At 40.3% G+C, this 25,002-nt stretch overlaps 1 protein-coding gene across 2 annotated transcripts in view; it reads left to right on the forward strand.

Annotated features, from left to right (window-relative positions):
• TNRC6C (trinucleotide repeat containing adaptor 6C) overlaps positions 1-25,002 on the forward strand; it is a 198,931-nt gene that overhangs the window by 85,069 nt on the left and 88,860 nt on the right. For both annotated transcript variants that reach the window (XM_063459181.1, XM_063459182.1), the window contains exons 2-4: positions 4,461-4,560; positions 7,640-7,661; positions 23,952-24,248. In XM_063459181.1, coding sequence (XP_063315251.1) covers positions 4,498-4,560; positions 7,640-7,661; positions 23,952-24,248 — 382 coding nt within the window. In that variant the 5' untranslated portion in view covers positions 4,461-4,497. The remainder of the gene's footprint in view (positions 1-4,460; positions 4,561-7,639; positions 7,662-23,951; positions 24,249-25,002) is intronic.

A 25,002-nucleotide genomic window follows, 5' to 3' on the forward strand; every position in this document is an offset into this window, starting at 1 on the left:
CATTCATTACACACACACACACACACACACACTCTGCATTCATTACACACACACACACACACACACACACACACACACACTCTGCATTCATTACACACACACACACACACACACACTCTGCATTCATTACACACACACACACACACACTCTGCATTCATTACACACACACACACACACACACACACTCTGCATTCATTACACACACACACACACACACACACACACACACACTCTGCATTCATTACACACACACACACACACACACTCTGCATTCATTACACACACACACACTCTGCATTCATTACACACACACACACACACACACTCTGCATTGATTACACACACACACACACACTCTGCATTCATTACACACACTGCATCCACTACACACACACACAGCTCCCCTGTCTAAACACACTGCATCCACTACACACACACACAGCTCCCCTGTCTAAACACACTGCATCTACTACATGTGGCATGTATATTTTGCGCATTTACCTTTAGAAATAGTTTAATTTTTTTCAAAATGGTAAATGTACAGAATATCGGTAAGCTATCGGCCTGAAAGTTCACAGATTATCGCTATTGGCTCTAAAAAATAAATATCCGTCGATTCCCTACAACCAGCCACTTAAAGTTGGTTTTCATATATGTAGAGTATGTATGGTGTATATGTTGTATTTTTATTTGTTCATTACAAACTAGATCTTCTGTTCTATTTTATTACCTCCCCCTTAAGGATTTTTTGTCCGTGGTGTTTATATATACATATGTAGTGTTCCCCTGAAGAGGACATCCTTTAAGGGTTTCTTTCCTGGCAGCAGTGAATTCTAAAGATCGTACACTGAATGTGTTATCCCAGTACATGGCTTCTGTTGCTTATCCTAGCTAATTATTGTTAGGTGTTCTGTAAAAAGTAGCTATGCCTTCATTAATCAGATTTGAATGTAATTGATTGGAGTAAATAGTCCATAATTATGTAGAGGTACATTTGGATTTATCTTTATTATTATTTTTAAAGAAATTCTATATCAATTGTTGATTGCGTATTAAAGGACCACTATAGTGCCAGGAAAATGACACTATAGGCACTTTGGGTCCCCCTCTCGCCAGGCTGAAGGGGTTAAATTCTTACCTTTCTCCAGCGCCGGGCTCCCTAATGTTTATACTCTGCACCGTGACACTTGCCTTTTATTTTTAATATCTCTTCTTCCTTGTCCCAGATTTCAATATCTGGACGCATTCACTTTGCTCTCCTGCAGTGTCTGCGGTTTCCTTTGGTGGGATTTATTTTACTGATGAAATTGATTGGCAATTTAAACAGAACATTGCTTGAAGGTTCTGTCACCATGATTGCTATACATGGAACCGTAGTCCCTGTTTTCTTTCTGTGTTATATGAAAACTCACGCTCTCAGGAAACCATAGAGTTTTAGATACAGGAATCTATATAGAAGCAGATTAGATTAAGTTAGTATTTGGTGACAGAGTAGCTTCAAACAAGAGATGCTGCTTGCAGCACATGTATTGCACGAGGGAATATTTTTTCAGTGCAATATCCTTTATTTTGCCTTTTTACAGGTTTATCAATACTTTTGACCCAGAAGTGTTCTGAAAAAGAACACTGGTCAGTCATTATTTATTTTTAGATCCATAACTTACGGAGTAGGCATAAGTCAATGTAATTTAAGCAATCACTTAACTATACAAAAATGGTTGATGCCTCATTTTCTAAAAAATAGAGATCAGATGCACAAATATGCAGATAAGCACTCCAGTAATAAAATGTAAGATTGAAAAGCTGCCATAGTTTACCTGATAAATGTCAATAGCTTCTCAAGAAAGATATACAGATAGAGCAATAGCCTATGGAGCCAGGTCAAAAAAATTAGAACAATACAAAACAAGAATGGGGAACCGTCTTAGGCTGGGGATTCATTCGTCTCCGATGGATCAGTTCCTGGGTCAAACGAATAAATGGAGTTGACTATCCACAAATGTCATCCGTGATATGGTAGAGATTCCACTGATAATCTCAACAGCCATAGAAAAGTAGGAGCCTCCGCCCTCAAGTTGTTGTTGAGAGAATGTCTCGCCCATTTTAATCCACTAGCAGTCGATAAGGACACCACTTGTAGGTGATATCGTTGTCTTGTAACAGTTTAGTAACATTGAATATACCTTGGAGCCTCCAAGGGAGTCTTAGGTAAGCGGAAGCAGCTAACAGTATGTTTGTGTTTTTAGAGGACAATAAAGTAGAAAGAAACTGCCATACGTAATGGGTTAACTCCAAATTTAGAATGGCCTGGAGTATTTACACTGAACCTAAGATCACATGCCTTTACTCTGTCTTGAAGAGTCACCATGTGGGTATTTAAATCTGCATCACTTTTCTTTAGGAACAATATGCTAGGTACAAGAAGTGAGGCTGTAGGTAACCATTTAGGCTGTCATCCTCTTTGCATTTGGCTTCATTAGGCACCACCTGATACAGGTGTATGGGACTGCCGGAGTAATGCAAAAATATCTGATACTGGGGCTGGGATACCCCATTAAAGCACCACTATAGTGCCAGGAAAAGAAACTTGTTTTCCTGGCACGATAGTGCCCTCAGGTTCCCACTCCCATCGGGCTGAAAGGGGTTAAACACTCACCTTTCTCCAGCGCCGGGCTCCCTCGGCACTGGAGACTCTCCTCCTCCTTCGGTCGTCATCGGCTGAATGCGCATGCACGGCAAGAGCTGCGCGCAAATTCAGCCAGTCCATAGGAATGCATTCTCAATGCTTTCTTATGGACGCTGGCGTCTTCTCACTGTGAAAATCACAGTGAGAAGCGCCTCTAGCGGCTGTCAATAAGACAGCCACTAGAGGCTGGATTAACCCTAAAATAAACATAGCAATTTTTTCTGAAACTGCTATGTTTACAGCTGCAGGGTTAATCCTAGATTGACCTGGCAACCAGACCACTTCATTGAGCTGAAGTGGTCTGGGTGCCTATAGTGGTCCTTTAATGGGATAACTTCATCCTTGCAAACAGATTAGAGACCAAAAATAGTTAACAGATCTCCCCCAGTTTTTCTGTTTCTCTTTCTCATTTGCAATGTCTACACTGTGTTGTGATATACATTGATAAATCTTGAATATGCATGAAAACTAGGCATCACATTAAAAATGTTATAGGTTCGTCTCCAGTGTTGGAACTGGTGTAGGACCCACCGATATTGGAGTACTGTGAAGTAGTGGTGGGCTTAATAAAATATGGCCATATGGTGGATCTGAATCCCCATGCTTGTTTGCTGAGAGGTGATTTTTTAAGTAGCCTTATAAGATTTCAAAATGTATTTTTATGTGTGCACTGTTCCTTAATCTGTATTCAGTATAATTTTTGCTCACTACAGCAGCACCATTCCTGCATAATGCATGTTTCGGGTGTGTTCCCAATTCCTTTTTGTCTTTATTATGACATACCTTATGTCATTTTACCTAAATTGCAGCTGTCACCATGCAAATATTAACTGATCCATGAGTGGGTTAGTTAGTTTTCTTTACATTGGTCTTATTTTATACAATTTGTTTGCACATGTAATCGACCTTGTAGACTCAACCTGAAGAAACGCTCACTCAAAAACCACCTCATTGGCAGCTATAATGCATTGCTCATACACTTTTTTTTTTTTTTTTTTTTTTTTTACATAGGTGGTCACTGCCCAAGTGGCTGTCATTGCGCTATTAGCACATGTGCAAAAAGTCTGTGGACTTTGGATGCTGGCTTCCAGGCAGACCTGGAGCTGCTTACCTGTATTCTGTACCTCCTAAGCAAGCCTTGCCACTGATGGGGATCGACTGACATGGGCCCTGTGACTCCCGTATAGGCTGTGCAACCCTCATTGTAAACGTAGCAGTTAGTGAAACTGCTATGTTTACAGCAGGCAGGGTTAATCCTAGATGGACCTGGCACCCAGACCACTTAATTGAGCTGAAGTGGTCTGGGTGCCTATAGTGGTCCTTTGAAATGTTATGACTAGTATATCAAGGACCCATAAATGATTGAACCAATTGGCGCAGAACAAAATCTGGATATCTGGCTACATTTATTTGTTGCAAGTGATTCTTCCTCATATTGATTATTGAAAGCATGTCTAATATTAGTCATATTTTTATTTGCAAATCTGTAGCAAATTGCTTCTTACGCATCAAGGGTACAGAATTATGTGGTATGTACTCTATTTAAAGTACTGCTCTGTACATCTAGGAGCACTTTCCAAAAAGTGCAGATTTCAATAGTAATTGGCAGTTTTTTTTTTAAATTGGTGAATACCAGAGGAGATTAACTATTTACTTGAGGAAACTAACTACTTTGGTACTGCTTTGTGCTTTTTGAATCACCTCCTATTTCTATCTCCTGTTACTTTCCAGTGAAACCAGTCATAATTAAATTATCCTTGTTTCTGTTATTAGGGAGAAGGAAGAGGAAATTCAAAAAGAGGAACATTTGATGGAAGAAAAGAAAAAGAAAAAGCAGGAAGAAAAGAAGAAGAAGGAAAGTGCTCAGAAAAAGGTTGTTTATTTTTTTGTGTTTACATTTTCCAATTGTACTGTCACATAGTGAAACTTTATTTATGCATAGTGCCCCTGCATGTTTTTTTTTTTGTTTAGTTTTTTTGTTTGCCAGTCCATCCTTTTAAGGGGCACTCCAAACACCCACATATTAGGTTAATTATGTATGCTTAAAAAAAAAAAAAAAAAAAAAAATCTTTTTTTTTGACACATTCCAACATGTCGAACATACAATAGCAAAGCAAATTACACTTCGGTTGTCACATAATACTGTACTCTGCTATTGAAGAATGGTAGACCACAAGCATGAGAATTTTATGTAATACAAGTTATAAAAGGACTGGAAGCATACTGGATGACTGTCCCTGTTCACGTGTGTGAAGCGAGGGGTCAAGTAGGCAAAGTGTGGGGCTAATGCAGTGCGAGTGTAGTCACCTGTAGTCCGTAGCCAAGCTGGGTCTTGTTGGCATAATGGGATATGCCAACTTTACGTGTGCTATGGGGTAAGGTATAAATTGACACAGAAAGACCTTTTCTCAGCATTGTGGGTGTTAACGGCCTGAGACATAGGGGTGAATACTGTACTCCATGACCCATGAGCACCAAGTGGTGGTGGTGGTGGTGGGGGGGTGTATGTGTTTATAAGAGCTTGTGTTAGGTCCTGAGGTGTTGCAAGTGGAGAGAGATGCTAGAAAAAGGGTAGAAAGTTAAAAATTCAGAAACATAAGAGAACCATAAGGGAAGTAAATTTGGGTCTATAGTCATCCCTCAGTTCCAGGGCGCTCTCTCCAGGCAGCACTGCATCTTCAAAGAATACCGCAGCTTACTCAGAAGGTCTCAAGTGTGGCACACGGTACAAAGGGTACGATGTTCTGTACGTCCCAGGAGCAGCCAGCTGCAGGGGGATTGTCAGGACGCTGTGTAAGGCCCAGGGCTCACAGGAAGGAGTCAGTATTTGTTTGTATGGTGAGGCGGTAAACTGTGCCACCTTTGGTGGCTGTGAGGATGTGAGCCAGGCCCCATTTGTATCGTATGTCTGCCTCCCGCAGGGACTGAGTGACCTGTCGAACTGAACGTCTCCAGTCTAGGGATCCTGCAGGAAGGTGAGTTGCAGCGTCTCAAATTGCATGGTTGCTCTGGAATTGCGCGCCCCATTACTGACATTTTATCCCGGACTGACTGGAAATGGATTAGGAGGCCGTCACTGGAGCCTTTGCTGATTTGGTGAATCGGTAGATGCCTTCCACTGCTATGTTCTTGGCTTGACGTGAGAGCATTATGTGAGAAAGTAGGCGCCGGAGGAAACACGGCAATTCTTTGTCAACGTTTCTCATCTATGCCTCACACTTAGATTGTTGCACCGGCGTGTGTCATCTAGAGAATCCACTCTAGCCTGCAGGGCCTTGTGAGAGGCCTGAAGTTGTGTGATGTGTTATGCAGGAGAAATCTTCCTCTGTCGCTTTTACCCTCTCTGTGACAGCCACCAACTCCTCATGCATTATCGCCATGTCCGCATGAAAGAAGGATATTTTTCATAAAATGCAGGAAATCTCCCTTAGAAGCTGGGGCCTCCAGGTCTCCCTCCTGCAGGAATTCAGTAGGGTCAGTGGCTTCTGTGATTTTTGTCTGGTGCGTCCATGATTTTCTCGGAGGAGGAAGAGTGCCAGAATCCTGGCAGGTCCACCATCTTAGATCTAGGCCTCAGTTTTAACGTCTCCTATATCTCGGGCTCTCTCCCCTGAGTGCATTTTCAGCTTCTTAGCTCTCTTCCCCATGGTGTCCCAGATATCGTCGAGTACAAGCCCAATTTGCTGTTTATTTAGTGGTTAGCATCGGAGCGCTTACAACATGCGACCTCTCACCTCGTCTGGGGGTTAAGTTTTAGTAAAGTTTTGGTATTTTTCAGTCTTGTTCCATAAGCCTGTCCTTTTGTGCCACTCCTTCCCCTCAGTGTTTCTCCCTTTTGCTACAAAAATATATGTCTGTGCATGATGTCATGACTGAGGTTTTTAGACGATAGTTAATCTGTTATGCATTCTCAGTGAAAAGCTGGTATTTTGCGTTTGAACTCCCAAATGTCCAAACCTACTGAAAGATCATTTGTGCTATTGAAAGTCAGATGAGCATCATAGTTGCTAGTCACTTCCTGTTTTGGAGAAGGTTCACGCTCATGTCTGCACAACCTGCAGCCCCCCAGATGTTTTGAACTAAAATGTTTATGATTAATTTAATGAAACAGCCAGGGAATCATGGGAGTTATAGTTTAAAACATCTGAGGGGCCCAGGTTGTGCATGCCTGTTGTAGATGATGCAGTCATTGTGACTTTTGCAGCAAATGCATGATTTTCAATTTTTTTTTTTTTTTCCATTTTTACTTTTTCTCTCTCCCCTCCCTTTATGGTTTAACTACTTGGCCAATACACTATTTCACACCCATGTGCTAAAGCTATCTTCGTTTATTGCACACACACTGCACCTTTAGTTCAAAATAGAATCCCTACTTTATTTTGAGTGTTCTCATGCCCTTCTAAGATAAAACAAAGTGATTTCAAGAGCCCTCCATATAATACCACCCTGATAGTTGATATCGTAGGAGGTCACTTTTTTATAATGATCATTTGCATCTTCAGGGGACTGCAAAGCCTTCGTTTGAAAGTATAGATTCTCCTGCCAACTTCTTGGCACTTCCTCATTGCATGAGATGTTATCATGCAGTGGTGGCGATTTTGCCCTGAACTTGGGAACCTCTAATTTTACTGTAGGGAAACAAAATGTGGTGGACTGTACCATGTCCTCCTGTATACTTCAGAAGAGCTGCTGATCCTGGAACAGAGTAATTACTCAGCATCTAAGTGATTTATTGCTTTTTATATGGAAAGTATTAAATAAAGTGTAGGTCTACTACAGCCAGTGTCATTTTAATTAATACAGTAGTGTTTTCGATCTAGTTAAGAAATGTTCACATGCCTTTCACAGGAGTGTTGATAAAATACAGGTATCTTCTTTTGTAATCTGCTCTGACTTTTTCCTCTCATGGAATGTTTTTGGCATTTACATTTTCTTTTCTTCTTCTTTTTCAGGCTGCTGAACAAAAAACCAAAGGTTAGTATCTGCATCTTTTAACATGCTTTGTGAGTCTTCTCTGCTTTCAGTCCGACTTGCCTCCCTTTGCCTCCCTTTGACACCGCAAGGGACAGAGTCCCTGTACTCATTGAAATTCCGGGGCAGTAGAGGTTTGTTGATGGCGCCTGCAGTCTTCATGCTTGTGTGGTTGCCATTTTCATCACCCCCAGGCCATCCTTCTTCCTCCACATTTGATTCACAATGACTTTCCTCCCTAGCCAAATAGCCTTTCTGTTAACCCATTAACTCCCATACGAGCAGTTTGGCCTTAGTACTTTGCAAATCTTCTGATACCACAGGGCTGCATGTGCTGTGGGATATTTTCACCTTTCCTTGTAAATCACTGAAGATTCTAGAACAGTTGAGTCTATTTCTTATTGTGCCAATGCTAAACATGTCGGGACTACAGCCTGTGTGTTTGTGTGCCTTATACAATAACACTGTTATCTATTCACTATACACAATTATGTTTATAATTATATAAAAATGTCCACTATTTGGTACACATCATAAGTCTATGATCGAACATTTTTCCTTACCTCTAAATGCAGCAAACGTTTGTCACCATAGACTATTAAACAATCAGGAGGAGTTTTAGGTGCATACTAGAACATTTTTCAGGAAGAGATTTACATTTCATATGAATTGTGTAGACACAGATATTTAAGTTAATCCCATATTGGGGAAAACAAGCCTGATTTAAAGATAGTGTATATATTTTTACAATTAATGACATAATGTAAATATTGTGTATGAAATATTAATCTGAAGTATAAAAGTCACAAAAATTTTAAATACAATACACACAGAACAATGACACACACATACAATTGCATACCGAGGACATTGAGTGACACTCACTGATAGACATTCACAAACTATGATTTTGAAGTATTCATTTTATTTCTCTCAACCTTTCTACTATTGGGATAGCTGGATCCTTTTCCTGAATTCTAGTTTGGCTGCTTCCTTGTGCGTTGTTTAGTGATGCCAGGGCCGGAGTGACATCACAACCCGGCATCACCACAAGCTGCCAGCCTTCTTTCTGCATTCCATTCTGAGTAAGCAGGTGCCTACTTTGCCTTGGCTCCCAGCTGGCCAGCTCCTGGTGCATTCCTAGCGTGTACCACGGGTTAAGAACCTGTGATGTAAGAAGATTATTGATAATATAACACTAAACTGGGCAGATAAACAGAATAATAAAACATTGAAACTACATAGGATATAAGAGGCGGCTCAAAGTGGATAGACAAAAAACTTATATTAACTTATATTAAGAATTAACATAGAGATTAGGGGGGGGATCCGGGTGGGAAGGATTAGCAAGACCAATAGATCATCAAGATGTATTGATGATGACATTGTACCAAGGCCCAAACTACATAAGCAATACCAAACGTATGCAGGGCAGGTACAAGTCTGAAATAAAAATAAAATTAAAAAAAGAACCTGTGATGTAAACTTGCATGTCCATAAAGGGAACACTCCCATGGTTTTGGAACTTAACAGTTTAGTCAAATAATCTCTTTACTAGAAATATGATGTAGTGCTCTCTAAAAATCTTTATTTTTTTTTTTTTTTAACCGAACAATGAGTTCATAGGACTTTATTGGGCAGCTAAAACTTTACAAGCGGCATATGCCTTCTAAAGTGTAACTGTTATTAGGCAGAATCTTTTCTAAAAAAATTCTCATATGTATCTTTTTTAAATGGACACTATAGTCATCAAAACAACTTTAGCTTAACGAAGCAGTTTTGGTGTATAAATTACGCCTCTGAAGTTTCACTGCTCAATTCACTGCCATTTAGTATATTTAGCAATTATGGTAGAGGAAATTGTTAAATTACTAGATGGCAGTCTACCTCTGTCTGACAAACTGTATTATTTTGGGGCATGTCTGAGTCTCTAAAGCCAACCTAATCAGTATTAATTGCTGGTGGACTATGTATGTGTCTACCACATACTGTTATAACTTTTCTTGCTGCCACCCCAATAGATTTTTTTTTTTTTTTTTTTTTTTGAGGAAATATTAACCTGAGCAGCAATAGGAAGCTGTGATTGGACAAGAGTGTCACCTCACTGTTTAAGCCTTTCGGAGCTCCAATTGATGGTATGACTACAAGTAATCTCTGGGTTGGCCACACCTTCAGAAGGGACAGCACTTTGTTAGACTATTATTTAGTATTAAACTGCTCTAAAATGGATTCCTCCCTTGGTGGCAAGTAGCTGTTTCACCGTTCTTTAAAAATGTATTCGCGATTCCACGGTGGAAATAAACACAACCTGTACGAGTGTTCCACTGCCAGGACTTCCCAGCTAGTGCCCAAAAGCGCACCATCGTCTGCCCGGCACCTGGCTCGGTATAGACGGAATTAATACAACCCGGGGAGATACAGCCGTCTGGAGTGTTAACCCTGGCTGGTCTCTGAAAAATGTATTTAAAAGAAGTAGAGCCTCCAGAGCCTCATCCCTCTCACCATACTTCTAGGAGAAAACCTGACCTGACACCCTCCCCTGCCGGAAGCAGGCAAAGAACTGGGGATGTCTTGGATTGGAAGCAATTTATAAGGCCAAAGGTTAATTGGGGGAGGTCCTTTTTTTTTAATTGGAGATTGCCTGCCTGTTTTTTCCCTCCAGGTGATTAAATCCCAGTCGTAAAGCACTGCCTCTAATCTGAAGGGAAAAAATAAATACACACAAATAGTGCAATATTGTTTTGAATAAATTACAGAATAGAAATATATAAATTGAGGTGAGTGTACGTAAAATGTCACATTTATCAGAGCCTTTTGTTGGTATAGGCTCTAAACAAAAGGACGTCTGGGCATTTTAGATGGCGCAACAACCTTCTTCTTAACTGTAAAGAAGCTTCAGGATATTCTCCCCCAATAGGTATATGTAGACAGAAGCATAAAAGAGAAAACAATCTAGGTGTAGCTTGTATTTTACAGATCGATATAGACTTATAGTAAGTTCCTGCTCAACTTGCTTGGAGCCTGTTGGATAACTGGCTCCAAAACATTTCGCCTAGTGTCAGTTTTTTAGGGTGACACTCCCTGCTGCAACCGGGGTAATAATAGAGTTAAGGACTTTGCCAATAAAAGCAAGTAAATTAAAAAGTATTACAACAAAATAATAAAATTTAAAAAGTCCTTTGTATGTGTGAGGGCTTTTATAATTGGTGTGGACACATGATTTACCGGTTTCCGTTTAAATGTTTAAGAGTTCCTTCTTCTTCCTCACTTGTCCAGGGGGGGTAATTCCGCTTGTTAGCCGTTCATTTGCTTGTTGTCTGTAGATCCTCCCTCTCAATTGAGCGCTGAACCAGGGAGTCACGCTCGTCCTTATTCCATCACGTCACTTCCGGATTGTCCTTGCCTACTACATTACCCATACTGCACCTAGTTTGATCATTGTTGAGAGAGAGAGAGAGAGAGAGAGAGAGTGAGAGAGAGAGATCTCTATATATATCTGTGTGTGTGTATAGGTATTTAGAAGAAAGGGGGGCGGGCGGGAGACCATATATTAAAGGTGGAAACTTGGTGAGTGTAATATTTAAAGAAAATGGATGATTGCCTGAAGTAAGTGGACAAGTCTGTAAAATGTAACAATGGAGGGGTGGAAACTTCAACTTAAACGCATTGAATGCAAATACCTAAAAATGCGCATATACCCTACATATTAAAACACATGGTGACCTGGTCAAAAGTGGCAGTTTATTCAACACCACAGAACTTTTTTTTTTCTTCTCCATACATCCCAATCCTGCCTGAAAAAGTATTTGGTTATATTGTACTGCTTTTTAATCCTACTATGATTTTTTTTTTTTTTTAAATGTGGATATTGAGCTGTGTTAACCCCCAATATTGTATTTATTTTTAAACCATTACATTCACATTCCCTTTTATATGTTTTGGGCATTAGGCATCCAGAAACTGGTTTACTTTGGGTCAGTTGGATTTCTTGGTGTCTTAAAAAGGGACACACGCAAACCAATTTTAATAAATTGACTGACTCCTGTCAAGAAGTAGAACATTCAGTTACATTTAATTATTTGTTCTTTTCTGTTGTCCTTTTCGAGCCTGACTTGTTAAATTTGAGGAATATTCCCATAGTATTCAGAGTAAACCGTATTTGATTTGTGTCATTTCCTTAATGTTAAGTGCTTTTTTCGTCATCAGTCCTTCCTGCAACCCACAATTTTATTTTAGATATTTACTTATTGCTAGGCTGCAGGTAGGCTTAAATTGTGTTCTTTGAACAGTGTGGTACTCCGAGGTAGTAGTTTATAGTTAATGTCAAATCTGGCACGGGATAATGCAGCTATTTTTTTCACTGCTCTTTGCACCTCCTCATACCTTTTTGCTGATGTGTGTTCATTAAAGGGAAGCAATGGGCAAAATAAACCCACATTTTTAATGAATTATATTGACTTCACACAATGTTTCTGCAGCTTCAGTTTTATTTTTACTATTCATTGCACTTCTAAATCTCTCCGAAGAGGCATTGCAAGGTACTCTGTTTTGTACTACACCCTTTTCCTGTGATTCAGAGTTGTTGTACTTTGGAGTTTTAACAGTTTGATTTTGGTTAGTGTTAAGTTAAAGGACCCCACCATATGGTCCATGTATTTTCTTCATTTATTTTTTGGAGCGGTATAGTGACTCTTATTCAAATTTTCACGTTCTCCTGGTTGCTACATTTGTATCAGAAAACTCAATCTCCTTTACAGCCTGGAAAGACTATTCATTAGACTTTTATTTGTTTTCGGACGATCACGTTTTCGTCCACATTTCGGCTATTTGGCAGTTTTTGTATGAATGAACAAATAGAAATGACAATGAATGAAACGAAGACCAAATTGCTTGTTCGAAATCCATCCATGCTATTCATTCTTAGTTTGTTTGTTATTGTATATAATGCTCCCTCCTTGTAATATTTAAAGCCCCGTCCCCATTCACTCTCTATAAGATTTAGAGTTCCCCATGCCTGCTCTCACCCTATGGGGGATAATGTGACCCCATATTGGTATAAAAGCGATTAAATCCTCCCTCCTTCCCCTACCCGCTGTGCCGTGAGTAGGGTCATGTCTACTAGTAACATGTCCTAAGAAAATACTATTGACTGGGTAGCTATTCCTGCCCAGTCACTAATTTGATAAAAGGGCACCTGGCACAGGTCCCCATGCTCCCATGGTGGGGCACCTAGTTAAATAACTGAAGGATATATAGTGTCCACACCCTCGAAAGGGGGCTATTCAAGTAAGATCCTAAACAATAATGGGGGTGGACATTTTGTCGTCATTTCCCTCCTCACCACCCAGCCACCCCCTATTGGTGGCGGGCTAAATAATAAGGGGGCTTGACCTTTTTTCCTCCTCCCCAGCACCCACCCATTAATAACAAAGAAGGGCCCCAAGAAAGGCCAAATAAAGACATAATGTTGCATAGATCTATGAAAATAAAGTCTTCCCTCCCCCCAAAAAACAAACCATCAATCTTCACCCTGCGTGGGATCCATGCCGACCTAGCTTGCAGGGTGGGGAAAACCTTACAAAGCTTTCCTACGCAGTGCAATCTGACTTGAAGCACTGATTGGTTAGCTTAAGATGCGTTTTCTTCTGTACATACGCTAATGAACTTTCATTAACTGCAAGTGACATTTAATTAGCATAATTCTGTGTGTATATAGATTATACATACACACACACACACACACACACACTAAATTATGCTTATTAACTGTCACTTGCAATTAATCAGAGTTCATTAAAGCATTATTATTGGAGGATAAATAGAAGGGTACAGGAAGCTCCAAGTATAATCTAGAAGTGTGAGGAACGTGTATCAACAATACATGAAAAAGGAGTGAATTATGTGTAGCAGCTACTTTCTCACATGCTACTCTCCAAACACCATAGTTCTAAACAAAAAGCTATAGAAATAGGCAATGTGGATTAGAAATTAAGTGTAAAGATGGTATAGAGTAGGAACACTTAAAGGGACTCTCCAGGCAGAGTAGTTTACTCACCTCGTTGCAGCGCCGGGAGCGTCGTCAAGCCGCACCCCCTATTTCGTCAAAATGCCGAAATAGGCGGGCGCGAGCAGGGAGCAATCAGACACTTCCATTTGGAAGCGTCATTGCTCCCTTGTGCGCATGCGCGGCTTCGCCACACATACTTCATATGGCGGCATTCATGCCGCCCTCTGAAGTCCTGAGCGAGTGGGCGCGAGCTGAGCTGACTGACAGCTCAGCTCGCGGTCTTTGCCCTCCCCCCCTCTCCTCTGCTGACAGGCTGGAGAGAGAAGGTGCGCACACAGTGCCTTCTCTTTCCTGCACACGTCATAAGTATCTTAATAAGGGCCCTACATGATAGGAAGTCCCTCTGGTGGCCGTCTGAGTGACGGCCACTGGAGGTATTCCTATCAATCAATGTAAACACTGTATTTTCTCGGAAAATAGTGTTTACATTAGATTGCCTGCAGGGAGCTATAGATCTCACCTGAACAAATACATTAAGCTGTAGTTGTTCAGGTGACTATAGTGTCCCTTTAAGAATCGAAAGATATTAGGCTGCCTAGTGATTTTTTGGGGAGGTGGGGACGGCATCAAAATAAAAGGAGAAAATGTCAGTACAGTCAAAGTAAATAAGTAGAAAGATGAGCTACATCTTTAACTATCCTCTTGGTAAAAACTGTACAAAAGGTTTAAATTTTGTTCCAAAATGTGAGGGACATTTAATGAATGCTGTAGTTGACCGAACCCTCCTTATAAAAAGTAATGTGTCGGTTCTATTAACAAAACAAAACCCCCCCAAAAAAACATGGGGATATGAAAGTAACACCATAATTAAATATTGTTTTATTCCTCTGGCATTTTGAATTCCATATAGCCATATGATAAATAAAAAGCCTGATTGGTGTTCTCCCACTCACACAGAATGCAATGTAAAGGTTGTAAAAAGAAAAATGATACACTCCGTGGGAAAGATAACAAGTAAGCAGCTCTAAACACCTAATATGTGGTATCCCCTACACCACCATAAAAACAATAGTATACATACAAAACAATAGGTGGAACCGCTTGAGTCTTTGATAATCTGTAAAACAAGGGTATATGCAAAATAGCGTAGTATGTCTATACAATAACATAGAATGGGAGAAGTAAATAGTACTTGCACTCACAATGTTGGAGTCATACCCTCATATGACTCTCTTTGTATGCTCCTTTGGACCATTCAAAGGTTGTCCAAACCTATATGCTGCCAGAATCCTGGTTGTCCTTCTTCACCTGTGCTTGGTGTCTTGAAATGAAGTAGCAGGAAACTCAGATATCTGCTCAAAGGTAGGTTTATTTATTTAAAAAATGCTTAAAATAAATATGCTTTACCAGAATACAACTGGTTAAAGTGCAAAAGTAATATAAAATAAATACAAAGTTAAAGTCTTTAAATAGTGTCCTAAAATAAGGTGTCCAAGTGTCCAAAACGCGTTTCGCCTCTCAATCAGGCTTCCTCAGTTGGATAAAGTTCACTTCAAATGTTTCCCTTTTTATGGGGTTCCCGCCGGACCCTCTCCGCCAATCAGACGTTTCCTTCCTGTAAATTGTTAACTTGGAACGCATCGTGCGTTCCAACCATTGTCAAAAATAACTTCCGGGACATATTGGGGTCGGGCGCACGTGCGTCTCACACGTCGGCGGCCATTTCCGCAATTCATCGAGATGGAACGCACGTGCGTTCCAATCGAGGCTTGCTATACAGCGTCTGCGTCCCACCTCGTTTAGACGCATGCGTTGTAAGTTTGTAAGTTTTGCAGTTTTCCCTGTAAGTTGCAAGTTCAGTCAATCTCCTGGGTAATCACAGTGTATTGACACAGTTTGCAGTCTCGTATTATACCAAAGTGCTTTATTTGGTTCAGGATTTGTTTTACAGTTTCTCAACCGTACTAGAGTGTTTTTTTTTTTTTTTTAATTCTTTATTTTTCTTGTGCATTGTATTACGAAACATGGTATACTGTAACGCCACATCAGCGGTTACAGGCATTTCAGCGACATATATGGTTATGGCATGGATAAACTGCACATTTTATTTTTTAAGTAGGTATAACACGCTAGGAACAATGTTAAACTAAGGAACGTGGTAAATGTTCTGTTGTGACACTCTTCTATTTTGCTGAGTCACGAATGGTTCGACGTGCTTAAATTGTGAAACATAATATATTGTCGACTCGCTCAAAAATACATATTTACAGGCAGACAATGCTCGATTGGTTAAGATATGCGTGTACAACATATTAGCGCGATTGCGCCCATTCTGCCGGGTTGTCAAGAGTGGCATTCTTAAGATGCGAATCTAGTCAAATTATCTATGTCTGCGCCTCAATACGCCTATCCTATGGTAAGTGCCCTTTGCTGTGTAATCTTTTGCTAGTTTTTGTAGTAAGTAGCGGGGTGACTCAAGCTTTGGGCTACGTGTCAGGGTCATGTATTTCTCTCTAGGGAGTAGTCTTCTTACCGTTAAGTGATGTTAGGTTTAGTTATTGGTCTGACTAAATTCTCAGCGTGTTGTCTACCCTGGGTCGGTGTTTATAGTATTAAATGCGTACGGCCGTGTCGTGCAAGCAGTCCTATGTAAGCCTTGTCATCATAAATTGCTAGTTTACGTGTGAAAAATATATCTGTCATTTTGCTATTCCCTCGCATGTAACCCCGTGGGCCCTCTTGACCGACAGGGGGGGGCCTAAGTGTTGCCTAATGTGGTATCAAAAAATAATGAGAGCGGAGAGGTGGCCGCATGTGCGGTCGTCATGGTGAAATAAAACATGTGTCAGTTGATCAGTTTGTGAAAATAAAAAAAACGAAAATAATATAAATTAGGCTGAGACAGGTAGAGTAAGTGGTGGAATCAAAATAGTGAGTCAAACTGCCAAACAATTATGACTAAACGATGTACTAGGCATTGTCCCAATAACGTCATGGAAACAGTTCGTAGGTCATTCCGGGTCTCTAGGTGCCGGCTCCTTCAGAGGGTTCCTGCCCGAGTCGTCGTGGCACAAAGGTCGTTGCCCGTGCAGGGTCCCATCTGTGTGGAGGTCTCGTGGTCATCTGGGATGCCGTGCTGTGCATTGAGTCCTGTGGTAGGCCCAAAGCCTGAAGTAAGTCCCGTGCTCCTTGGAGATCGTGAACCACATGCTTGTCTTCGCCCCTCTGGATTAGGAGGGAGCGGTTGGAACGCCATCTGTATGGTATGTCCCTCTGTCTGAGTAGCATGGTGAAGGGTTTTAACGACCCCCTCCAGGCCAACGTGCCTCCCGTGAGGTCCACGAAGAAAGATAAGGCGTGGCCCTCAAATGTGAGTTGTTCACGGTTTCTGGTCGCTGCTAGGGTTGCGGCCCTGTCCCTTCTGTGTTGGAAGCGAATTATCATGTCGCGTGTGGCCGTCACTGGGGCTCTGGCCGGTTTCGGGATCCTGAATGTGCCGTCTAGTTGGATGGCTTTGGCAGCTTTCGGTGAGAGTAGTTCAGCCAGTAGCCTGCGTGCGTAGTGCGGTAGTTCCTCGGTCGGTATGTCATCGGGTAGACCCCTCACTTTTATGTTGGCTGCTCGGCGCTCATCTTCTACAGCGGCGAACCTCCGTTCGAAGTCTGCGTTTTGTTTTTGAAGGTGCGCAATCTCCGTCTGTATGGAGGTGATACTCGTGCTGTGGGCTGCTGAGGTGACTTCCATGGCGCCCAGCCTCGAGTTTATGCCTTGCAGCTCCACCCGAAGGGTGGCTATATCCCCTTGTAACGTGGACTGTAGGTTAGCCAGCAGGGACTTTAATATCGATGTTGTGATCGGCGCCCCGTCCGGGGCCTGGGGCTTGGTCATGGTAGCCTGTGGTTTCGGCATGACTAGCTCGTCCTCCTCCAGTGAGGTTTCATCTGATAAGTCAGAGTATGTGTCAGCTAGGGCGGCCATATTAGGCCCTGGTGCTCCGTGCGCTCGCCTCCACATTGCCCCGATATCATGGTTATGTCCTTGCTGGTCCGGCTTTGGTTTTTTGGATTTGCGACCCATAACCGATCTGCTAGCTCTTGCCGGTATTTGTGTCGAATTTGGAAGGTTTTGCTGGTCTGTTGTGAGTTAAATTATAATTTTTTCTCCGGAGCTTCGGCGCCATGCGACCTCTCCGCTTCACAGTTAGGCTCCGCCCCATCCGTACTAGAGTGTTTTTTGTTCACATACTGGAATAAAAATTTTGAAAAAAACGAGAAGCACACCCTACCAACACAAAATAATATATTTATTGGATACCTACTAAAATTTACCATACATTTATTAGATTAATGACACACAAAAATGCTATATTTTTACAAAATTGGGTCAGAACCTTACCACACACTACAGATGTCTAACAGCACAAATAGCCAAATACATAATGTATAATTCAACAAAAACAGCACATGAATTACATACTGATAATAGTAAGTAGCAGCGAATACCAAACCTCGGGGTTCTTTTAGTTTGGTATACACTCCTTTTCTTTCACATTGGTACTACTATTTATTTGTATGTGACTCGTGTTCTGTTTTTGTTTCATACGTCTTTGTATTTGGCTATTTGAGCCGTTAGTGTGTTCAGGTTCTGACCTCATTTTTTTTTTTCTTGGGTATATAGACTATTTTTTATTTTATATTTTTGGTTGTTTGTCATTTCATATACTATATGGTAAGTTTTAGTATTTAGTCAATACATTTTGTGTGTGTGCTCTTCTGTTTCCTAACTTTTGAATCATGTATTGACCTTATGAGGACTGGGGTTTCGAGTGAGCACCTGTTTTTTGGTGGCTTTATTTTCTTTTCACTCTGACTGTCCTACACGGTGTGCCATCCATGTACCCTTTTATTCGCATTGTTTACATAGTAGAGATCGGTTTTCATTTGATGTAGCAGATTTTTTCTTTTGTGTTCTATTCCTATGCCCTTTCGTAAAATGATTAATTCCAAAAATTTCCAAACATTTTGGTAGTTCACAAACTATTGCCAACTTTATAAAGTATGTGAGTATGCTGGATACCCAAGGTTTTTGGTTTTTTTTTTTGTTTGTTTTTTCTGAAAGGTTGTGTTTTCTGTATCGTAACCTGGTGTTTGTCTGATTCAGATAGCTGGTATTCATATCAATTTGCCTTTTCTTGGAAACCGTCAACCTGCATTTCTTTACTAAAACATGGTCTCTCTCTTTCTTATGTAGCTCTAGAAACAATTGCTGTCCTTGACACAATCACTCTTCCTTGGATGTTTCCATTTCTGTAGAATTAGTGTTTGTAAGACAATAGTTAAACAGGCAAAAACATATTTTATTTGCTTAACTATTGACGTTTGTTGCAATGACAGCCCTCAGTAAACCATGGTGCTAATTGAAAACTAACTTATCTGAGTGTAGAAGTCTCAGTTTACTAAAAAGTGGGGATTTGAGAATGTCTCCCAAAAGTATACCAGATATACAATTGTAATCAAATTATTCAATCCCCATTGAAGATCAGGTTTATTGTCAAAATTTACAGACTTTCAGATGTTTGCAATGAACATTTCTTCAGTCTCAAAATGATTCAACCCCTTCGTGGCAACGTTCCTGAGGAATCTTAGCCCCTTGGTCATGAACAATGGCCTCCAGTTCAGTAATATTCTTGGCTTTGCGCAATGCAACCACCTCTTTCAAATCCCACCAGAGATTTTTTTTATAGGTTTTAAGTCATGTGACTTGGATGGCCACTGTAACATTTTCAGGACTACTTCTACAACCAAACCTTGGTGGAAATTGAGTTATGCTTGGGATCATGTTTTGCTGGAAGGTCCAATGACACCCAAGCTTCGGCTTCCTCACAGACGGCATGATGTTTTCTCCTAGGATTTCGTGATATTTCAATTAATCCATCTTGCCTTCCATACGCTGCAGGTTTCCAGTGCCAGAGGAAGCAAAGCAGCCCCAGAGCATCACCGAGCCACCACAATGGTTAACTGTAGGCAGAGTGTTCTTTTCAGCATATGTTTCACTCTTCATCCTCCAAACATGCCGCTGATAAATTTGGCCGAAAAGTTGTTTGTTTTGCTTTATCACTCCAAAGAACAGAAGCTCATACCTTCTGTAGCTTACCTATATGATTTTAAACATATTAGAGCTGACTTTTCTTGTGCATTAGGTCAGTAGTGGTGTATGTCTTGGAGTGCTGGTATGGAAACCTTCTGCGTTTTGTATGCGCCTTACTGAGCTCCCTGAAACATGAGTTCCTGTTGCCACCCAGTCTTGCTGCAGGTTTTTTTTGTAGTAACCAACGGGTTTTTCACAACCTGCCTTCTCAGAAATCTGGTTGCAGCCATTGATTGCTTCCTTTTTCTGCCTTGTCTAGGAAGTGTAACAACTGTTTCTTCAACTATGAAAACTATGCTTACTATAGTCTGTAAGCTCGTTTGAGCAGGGTCCTCTTCAACCTATTGTACCTGTAAGTTTTCTTGTAATTGTCCTATTTATTGTTACATCCCCCCCCCTCTCAAAATATTGTAAAGCGCTACGGAATCTGTTGGCGCTATATAAATGGCAATAATAATAATAACAGTATCTCTAGGAACATTCAGTGCCCTCGCTATCTTTTTGTATCGTGTTCAAAAAATGTGCAAGAGGCCAAAGGTGAAAAGGAACAATATGTATGGTCATACTAGATCAAACAAATGCCGCAGTCCACCTGTTCTTAGAGCCATGATACAAACCTTTAGTTGTGGCTCGGCGTTTGTGGTTTTTCTGGTATGTACTTACATAGTTTTACAATATTGGAGACCTTCAATGTTTGTCCTGTGGAGTGGTGGTAAGCTGTCTCGGCCCATGGATAGAATTTAAATATTGTGGCATTCCGATCAATATTTAGATCTTCCATGAACATTAAACAGGAATGTATCGTGTGGTTTATTAGGTGGAGACAGAGGTGTATTTATAGGGAGTAAGGTGTATGGTATTTCATGACTCCATATTGCAGATATCCTGTAAACATCCAGAATGTGACAACCATCCACTGCCACAACTTTATTTTCTTTTCGTCTAGTCAATCACTTTGAGAACTTAAACCGTGTTATACAATGCAAATACATGGGGAATGGTACTATGTACAAGTAGCATAGTTATAGCTGTTAAATACATACACATGGTTACCTTTCACTTATACCTAGTTCATGATGGGTTGTAGGCAGGAACCAAATGGTGGGAGACCACCAAGAAAAACTAGGGAAGGCATGGACAGTCTCTAGGACAACCAGAACAGAGCGAGGTGTAATGGTGAGGTCACAGTCCAAGGGTAAAATTCCAGTGGGTCCTACTTACTAATGCATTATTACAAACCATGTAATTTACCCCCACACACAGAGGTGTTTCCACCTTTCCCTTTTATTTAATTAGTCCATGTAAATCCAAACACATGGTTTAGCCCACTTCCCATGCTAATGTTGGCTAGGCTGAGGGCATACTGCTGCTTTATAGCTTTCAGAGTGGTTGTCATTTATTGTCCTGTAATCCATTTATCCATGTTAATGTTATTCATACATTTATTTATGTATTTATTTTAGACCACGTAAGTTTGTATATTTAGATGTGAATTTATTTTTTCAATAATTACATGCATTGATAATACTATATTTGCATATTTAGCAATGCATTATGGGAGAACTGTATAAATATATAGCTTTTCAGAGCTTTTGTGCCCCAGTCCTTTATTTCCCATTAGTTTCCTTATATCAATATACTGTACAACCGTATATGTTATCATTTTCTTTGACCACCATTCTGTTTTAGAAGCGTTACAATTCTTCCCATACAGTCACAAAGGCTAAATTATGCACATTACTGATTTTAAAGACTGTTCTAATCATACATTTTAATTATTGCTTTGTGCAGCAGTACTGCCTCTCAGTGGCAATTTCTGCTAATTGTTTTCTCCCTTAATGGATGGCAAATGTAAACAACTTTAAAGCGTGACTGCTAAGCTACAGGTTTTTGTTGGAACATTAAAGTATCAAAAGCATAACAAGACGAGCATTTAGTAAACCTATGCATAAGGATTAAGCAGGCTTAATTAGAGCAATGAAAATCTTAAGAGCGGTAGATTGTGTGCTATCCCCCATTATAGCCTTTTAAAATATCTAGATCCTAAATGTTCAGTTTTAGGAGTCTCTGAATCCTTGCTTTTAAAATTTTGTCCTGACTAATTGAGATTGTTTAATGTGTGTGTTTTCAGCATTCTACTGCTGCACTCTGCACAAACCAAACAATGTGGCTACGCATTGCATCTAATATTAGCCGTCTGCCTTGCATTTTTACCTATATAACATAATTTTTCTGTCTTGTCATTGATCAAAGGGTTAAATAAAGAATACTTTAAAAATTAAAAAAATAAAACAAAAATGCACAATAAAATATCTATCTAATATTTGGTTGGTTGCTGGAAGCAGTTTGAATACTACCATCCATCTGCTTCTTGTAATGAATTCATACGCCCATCAAACAATGGCCAGAACAAATTGCTGAGGGTGGGGAAAAAAAAAGAATACATTGGCACGATTAGCTTAACGTAGAATGGCAGTGGCATTATGTAATCAAGCATTCTGCTCACACACTGCAGTTTGTAATGGAGCCACTACGTTTAAATAGAGGCTATAAATAAACCCTGTCTGAGCAAGAGCAGCAGGAACCACGATTTCTCCTGCAGTGTCATTTTGTATTGCCGCACGAAAACCGATATAAACACACTAAAACTTATCGTTTTTAGGGAATGGTGAACTGGAAAAGTGTAAACCAATAACCAGAAATGGTCATTGATGCATTATTGTTTTCTGCAAATCTGCTCCACATTTCATTTTAATAGCAAAGATGGCCCATTTCTTTCAAATGAGTGTAAGTGACAAAATCAGCTGCTACAATGCTCTGCTTGTAACCCCAACATGAAAGGGATTATGGCTTTGGCTTCTTATTTTAGGTCTTTTAGACCAGGGAACCACAGGTTTGAAAATGTAGTGACTGCATGGAAATGATACTTGCGTACTAGGTGATGTGTATATAGTGAAAAGGACGCAATAAACCTAAATAATTATATTTTTTTGTTGTTTTTTTACATCTAGCAATGTGACGAGCAGGTGGTCTGCTCAACTTGTTTGACCACAAGACACAGATGTGTTTAGATTCTTTAAGGACAAAAAAAGTTCACATTTGCCACAAATACCTCAACATCAAATCTAATTGCCTCATCTTTGGGATACCTCATTTGCCTTGAAATGCTTTGTTAGGCAACTGCTAATCACATGTTACATGGAGCGTAATACTTGTGTACTTTTCAGGTTTTTGTTTTATTAATTTTATAGCTTTGATAGACCTAATAGAACCCAAAAATCAGGACATAAATAGTATGACATTTTTTAAAGGGTGAAGTTACCCATGGCAGAGAGGTATAGCTTGCTAGAAAGCTGCATAAACCGATTCCAGGCACTATGACCACCGCAAAACACTGAAATGGCCTTTCCAAGCATTATATGCACTACGCCCTCCCTTAGCAAGTAATTAAGCCTTTTTAAGAACGTTTTGACAACTTACCTGAGGTCCACCTGGCGTCTGCTGTCATCGCCCCAGTATTTGCAAGCTCTGTCATGCATCAGCTGCACACACTGAGCCATGTTTATTTACCTTTTGTGCAATTTGCCATCGTTTCATGCAACCATTTTTGTCACCATCTATCTGGATGATTGAAGTGACCCCATGCACATGATAGCATTGTCACTGTAAATTTACAAGCCTGTCCCCGGAGTATAGGAATGTCCAGAGCTGGCCAAAACATTATGCTGCTGGTGTTATTTTTATGTTGCATAGTACCATGTCCTATACCATCTCAACAAACACTCTCATGCCATCTTCTCCATTTATTTTCATATACTATACCTCATGTAATCTTCACACCCTGTTTCAGGCAAATAAATGAAAGAACCAATGAAATTTCACACCATCCAAATGGCATATCGAGGCCATTCTTTTGATGTCTTGACAAAAAACAGGGAGGGGCATCCAAAAAATCCTTTTACGATGATCACTACAGCTTATTATAGTGGGAGTGTCCGTTATAAAGGACCATAGACTGGTTAGATATCTTTTAATCATGTAATACCTGGCATGTGTCTTTAAGGAGTTGTTTGTGTGACACAAAAAACTTTACTAACTTTATTAAATGCTTAATTAGAATTTATTCTGCTTTTCTTCAGTGCCAGAACCAATAAAGACCAATTCAAACCAGCCCCAACCTGCCACTCCCAGTACTTCCACCAGCACAGTCCCAAACAACAATGGCAAGCGTTCATCTGCCAATAGCTTGCAAGCTGCAACCTCCCGTTATATGCCACGCGAGGTACCTCCACGCTTTCGACAGCAAGAGCAGAAGCAACTGTTAAAGAGAGGACAGCCACTGCCCACTGGAGCACTGTCCACCGCAAGCCCTCCACACGATACCGGACAGGCAAGGGCAAGCCCTCCACTACACCATCCGACAAAGACACAGTCTGGTAAGGTTTTTGTCCTAATAATTTATTCTAGGGTTGTGGTAGCTACATATACTTCCATAATTGGAATTATATGGAAATCAGTAGTGTATGTAGTATATGCACATATAAATGTATGTATGCAAGTGTTTTGTTTTTGAATGAGAAACTCACTGAAACCCCTATAGACAAAAATATGCTTTATTCTAGAGTTAAATGATTTTTTTTTTTTTTTTAAAGTTGAGAGTATTAAAGCGACCCTATAGGTACCCAGACCCCTTAGGTTCATTGAAGAGGTCTGGTATTGTTATGGTACTTTTTGAAAGTAAACCAAAATGTTCAAAGTCTATCTGTTCCTGTCCAAATCAATAAATTAAATTGCGTATATACGCTGAAGTAATTAAGTCTGACACACGAGGTTCAGGTTAAAATAACTTCGAGAAAGTTTATTGGCAAGTGAAGAAAAAGCGGGCGCGCAGGCCCTTTTAAGAGGCATTTTGCGTCATCATTGATTATTAGAATATCAGCAAATAAACATCATCAATTGGATTAATTGTTAAGTGACGGAGTTAGTGTCTTACCTATTGGTTAGTAAAATTAAGAGGTTAGTCCCGTGCCCACCCATCAGAGGTGGGATTATTCTGGACACGGGTGGGGGACAAGGGGGTCCTAAGCGTCATTTTACACAGTCAGTGATATCAGGCTTTATGTCCAGGTGCAAGGTCTCTTATGAATAGAACATTTCATTACTACTGTGTTCTGTGGCCTTCAAACTGTA

Source organism: Pelobates fuscus, chromosome 6 (genome assembly GCF_036172605.1).
Source record: "Pelobates fuscus isolate aPelFus1 chromosome 6, aPelFus1.pri, whole genome shotgun sequence".
In the NCBI taxonomy this organism is placed as follows: Eukaryota; Metazoa; Chordata; class Amphibia; order Anura; family Pelobatidae; genus Pelobates; species Pelobates fuscus.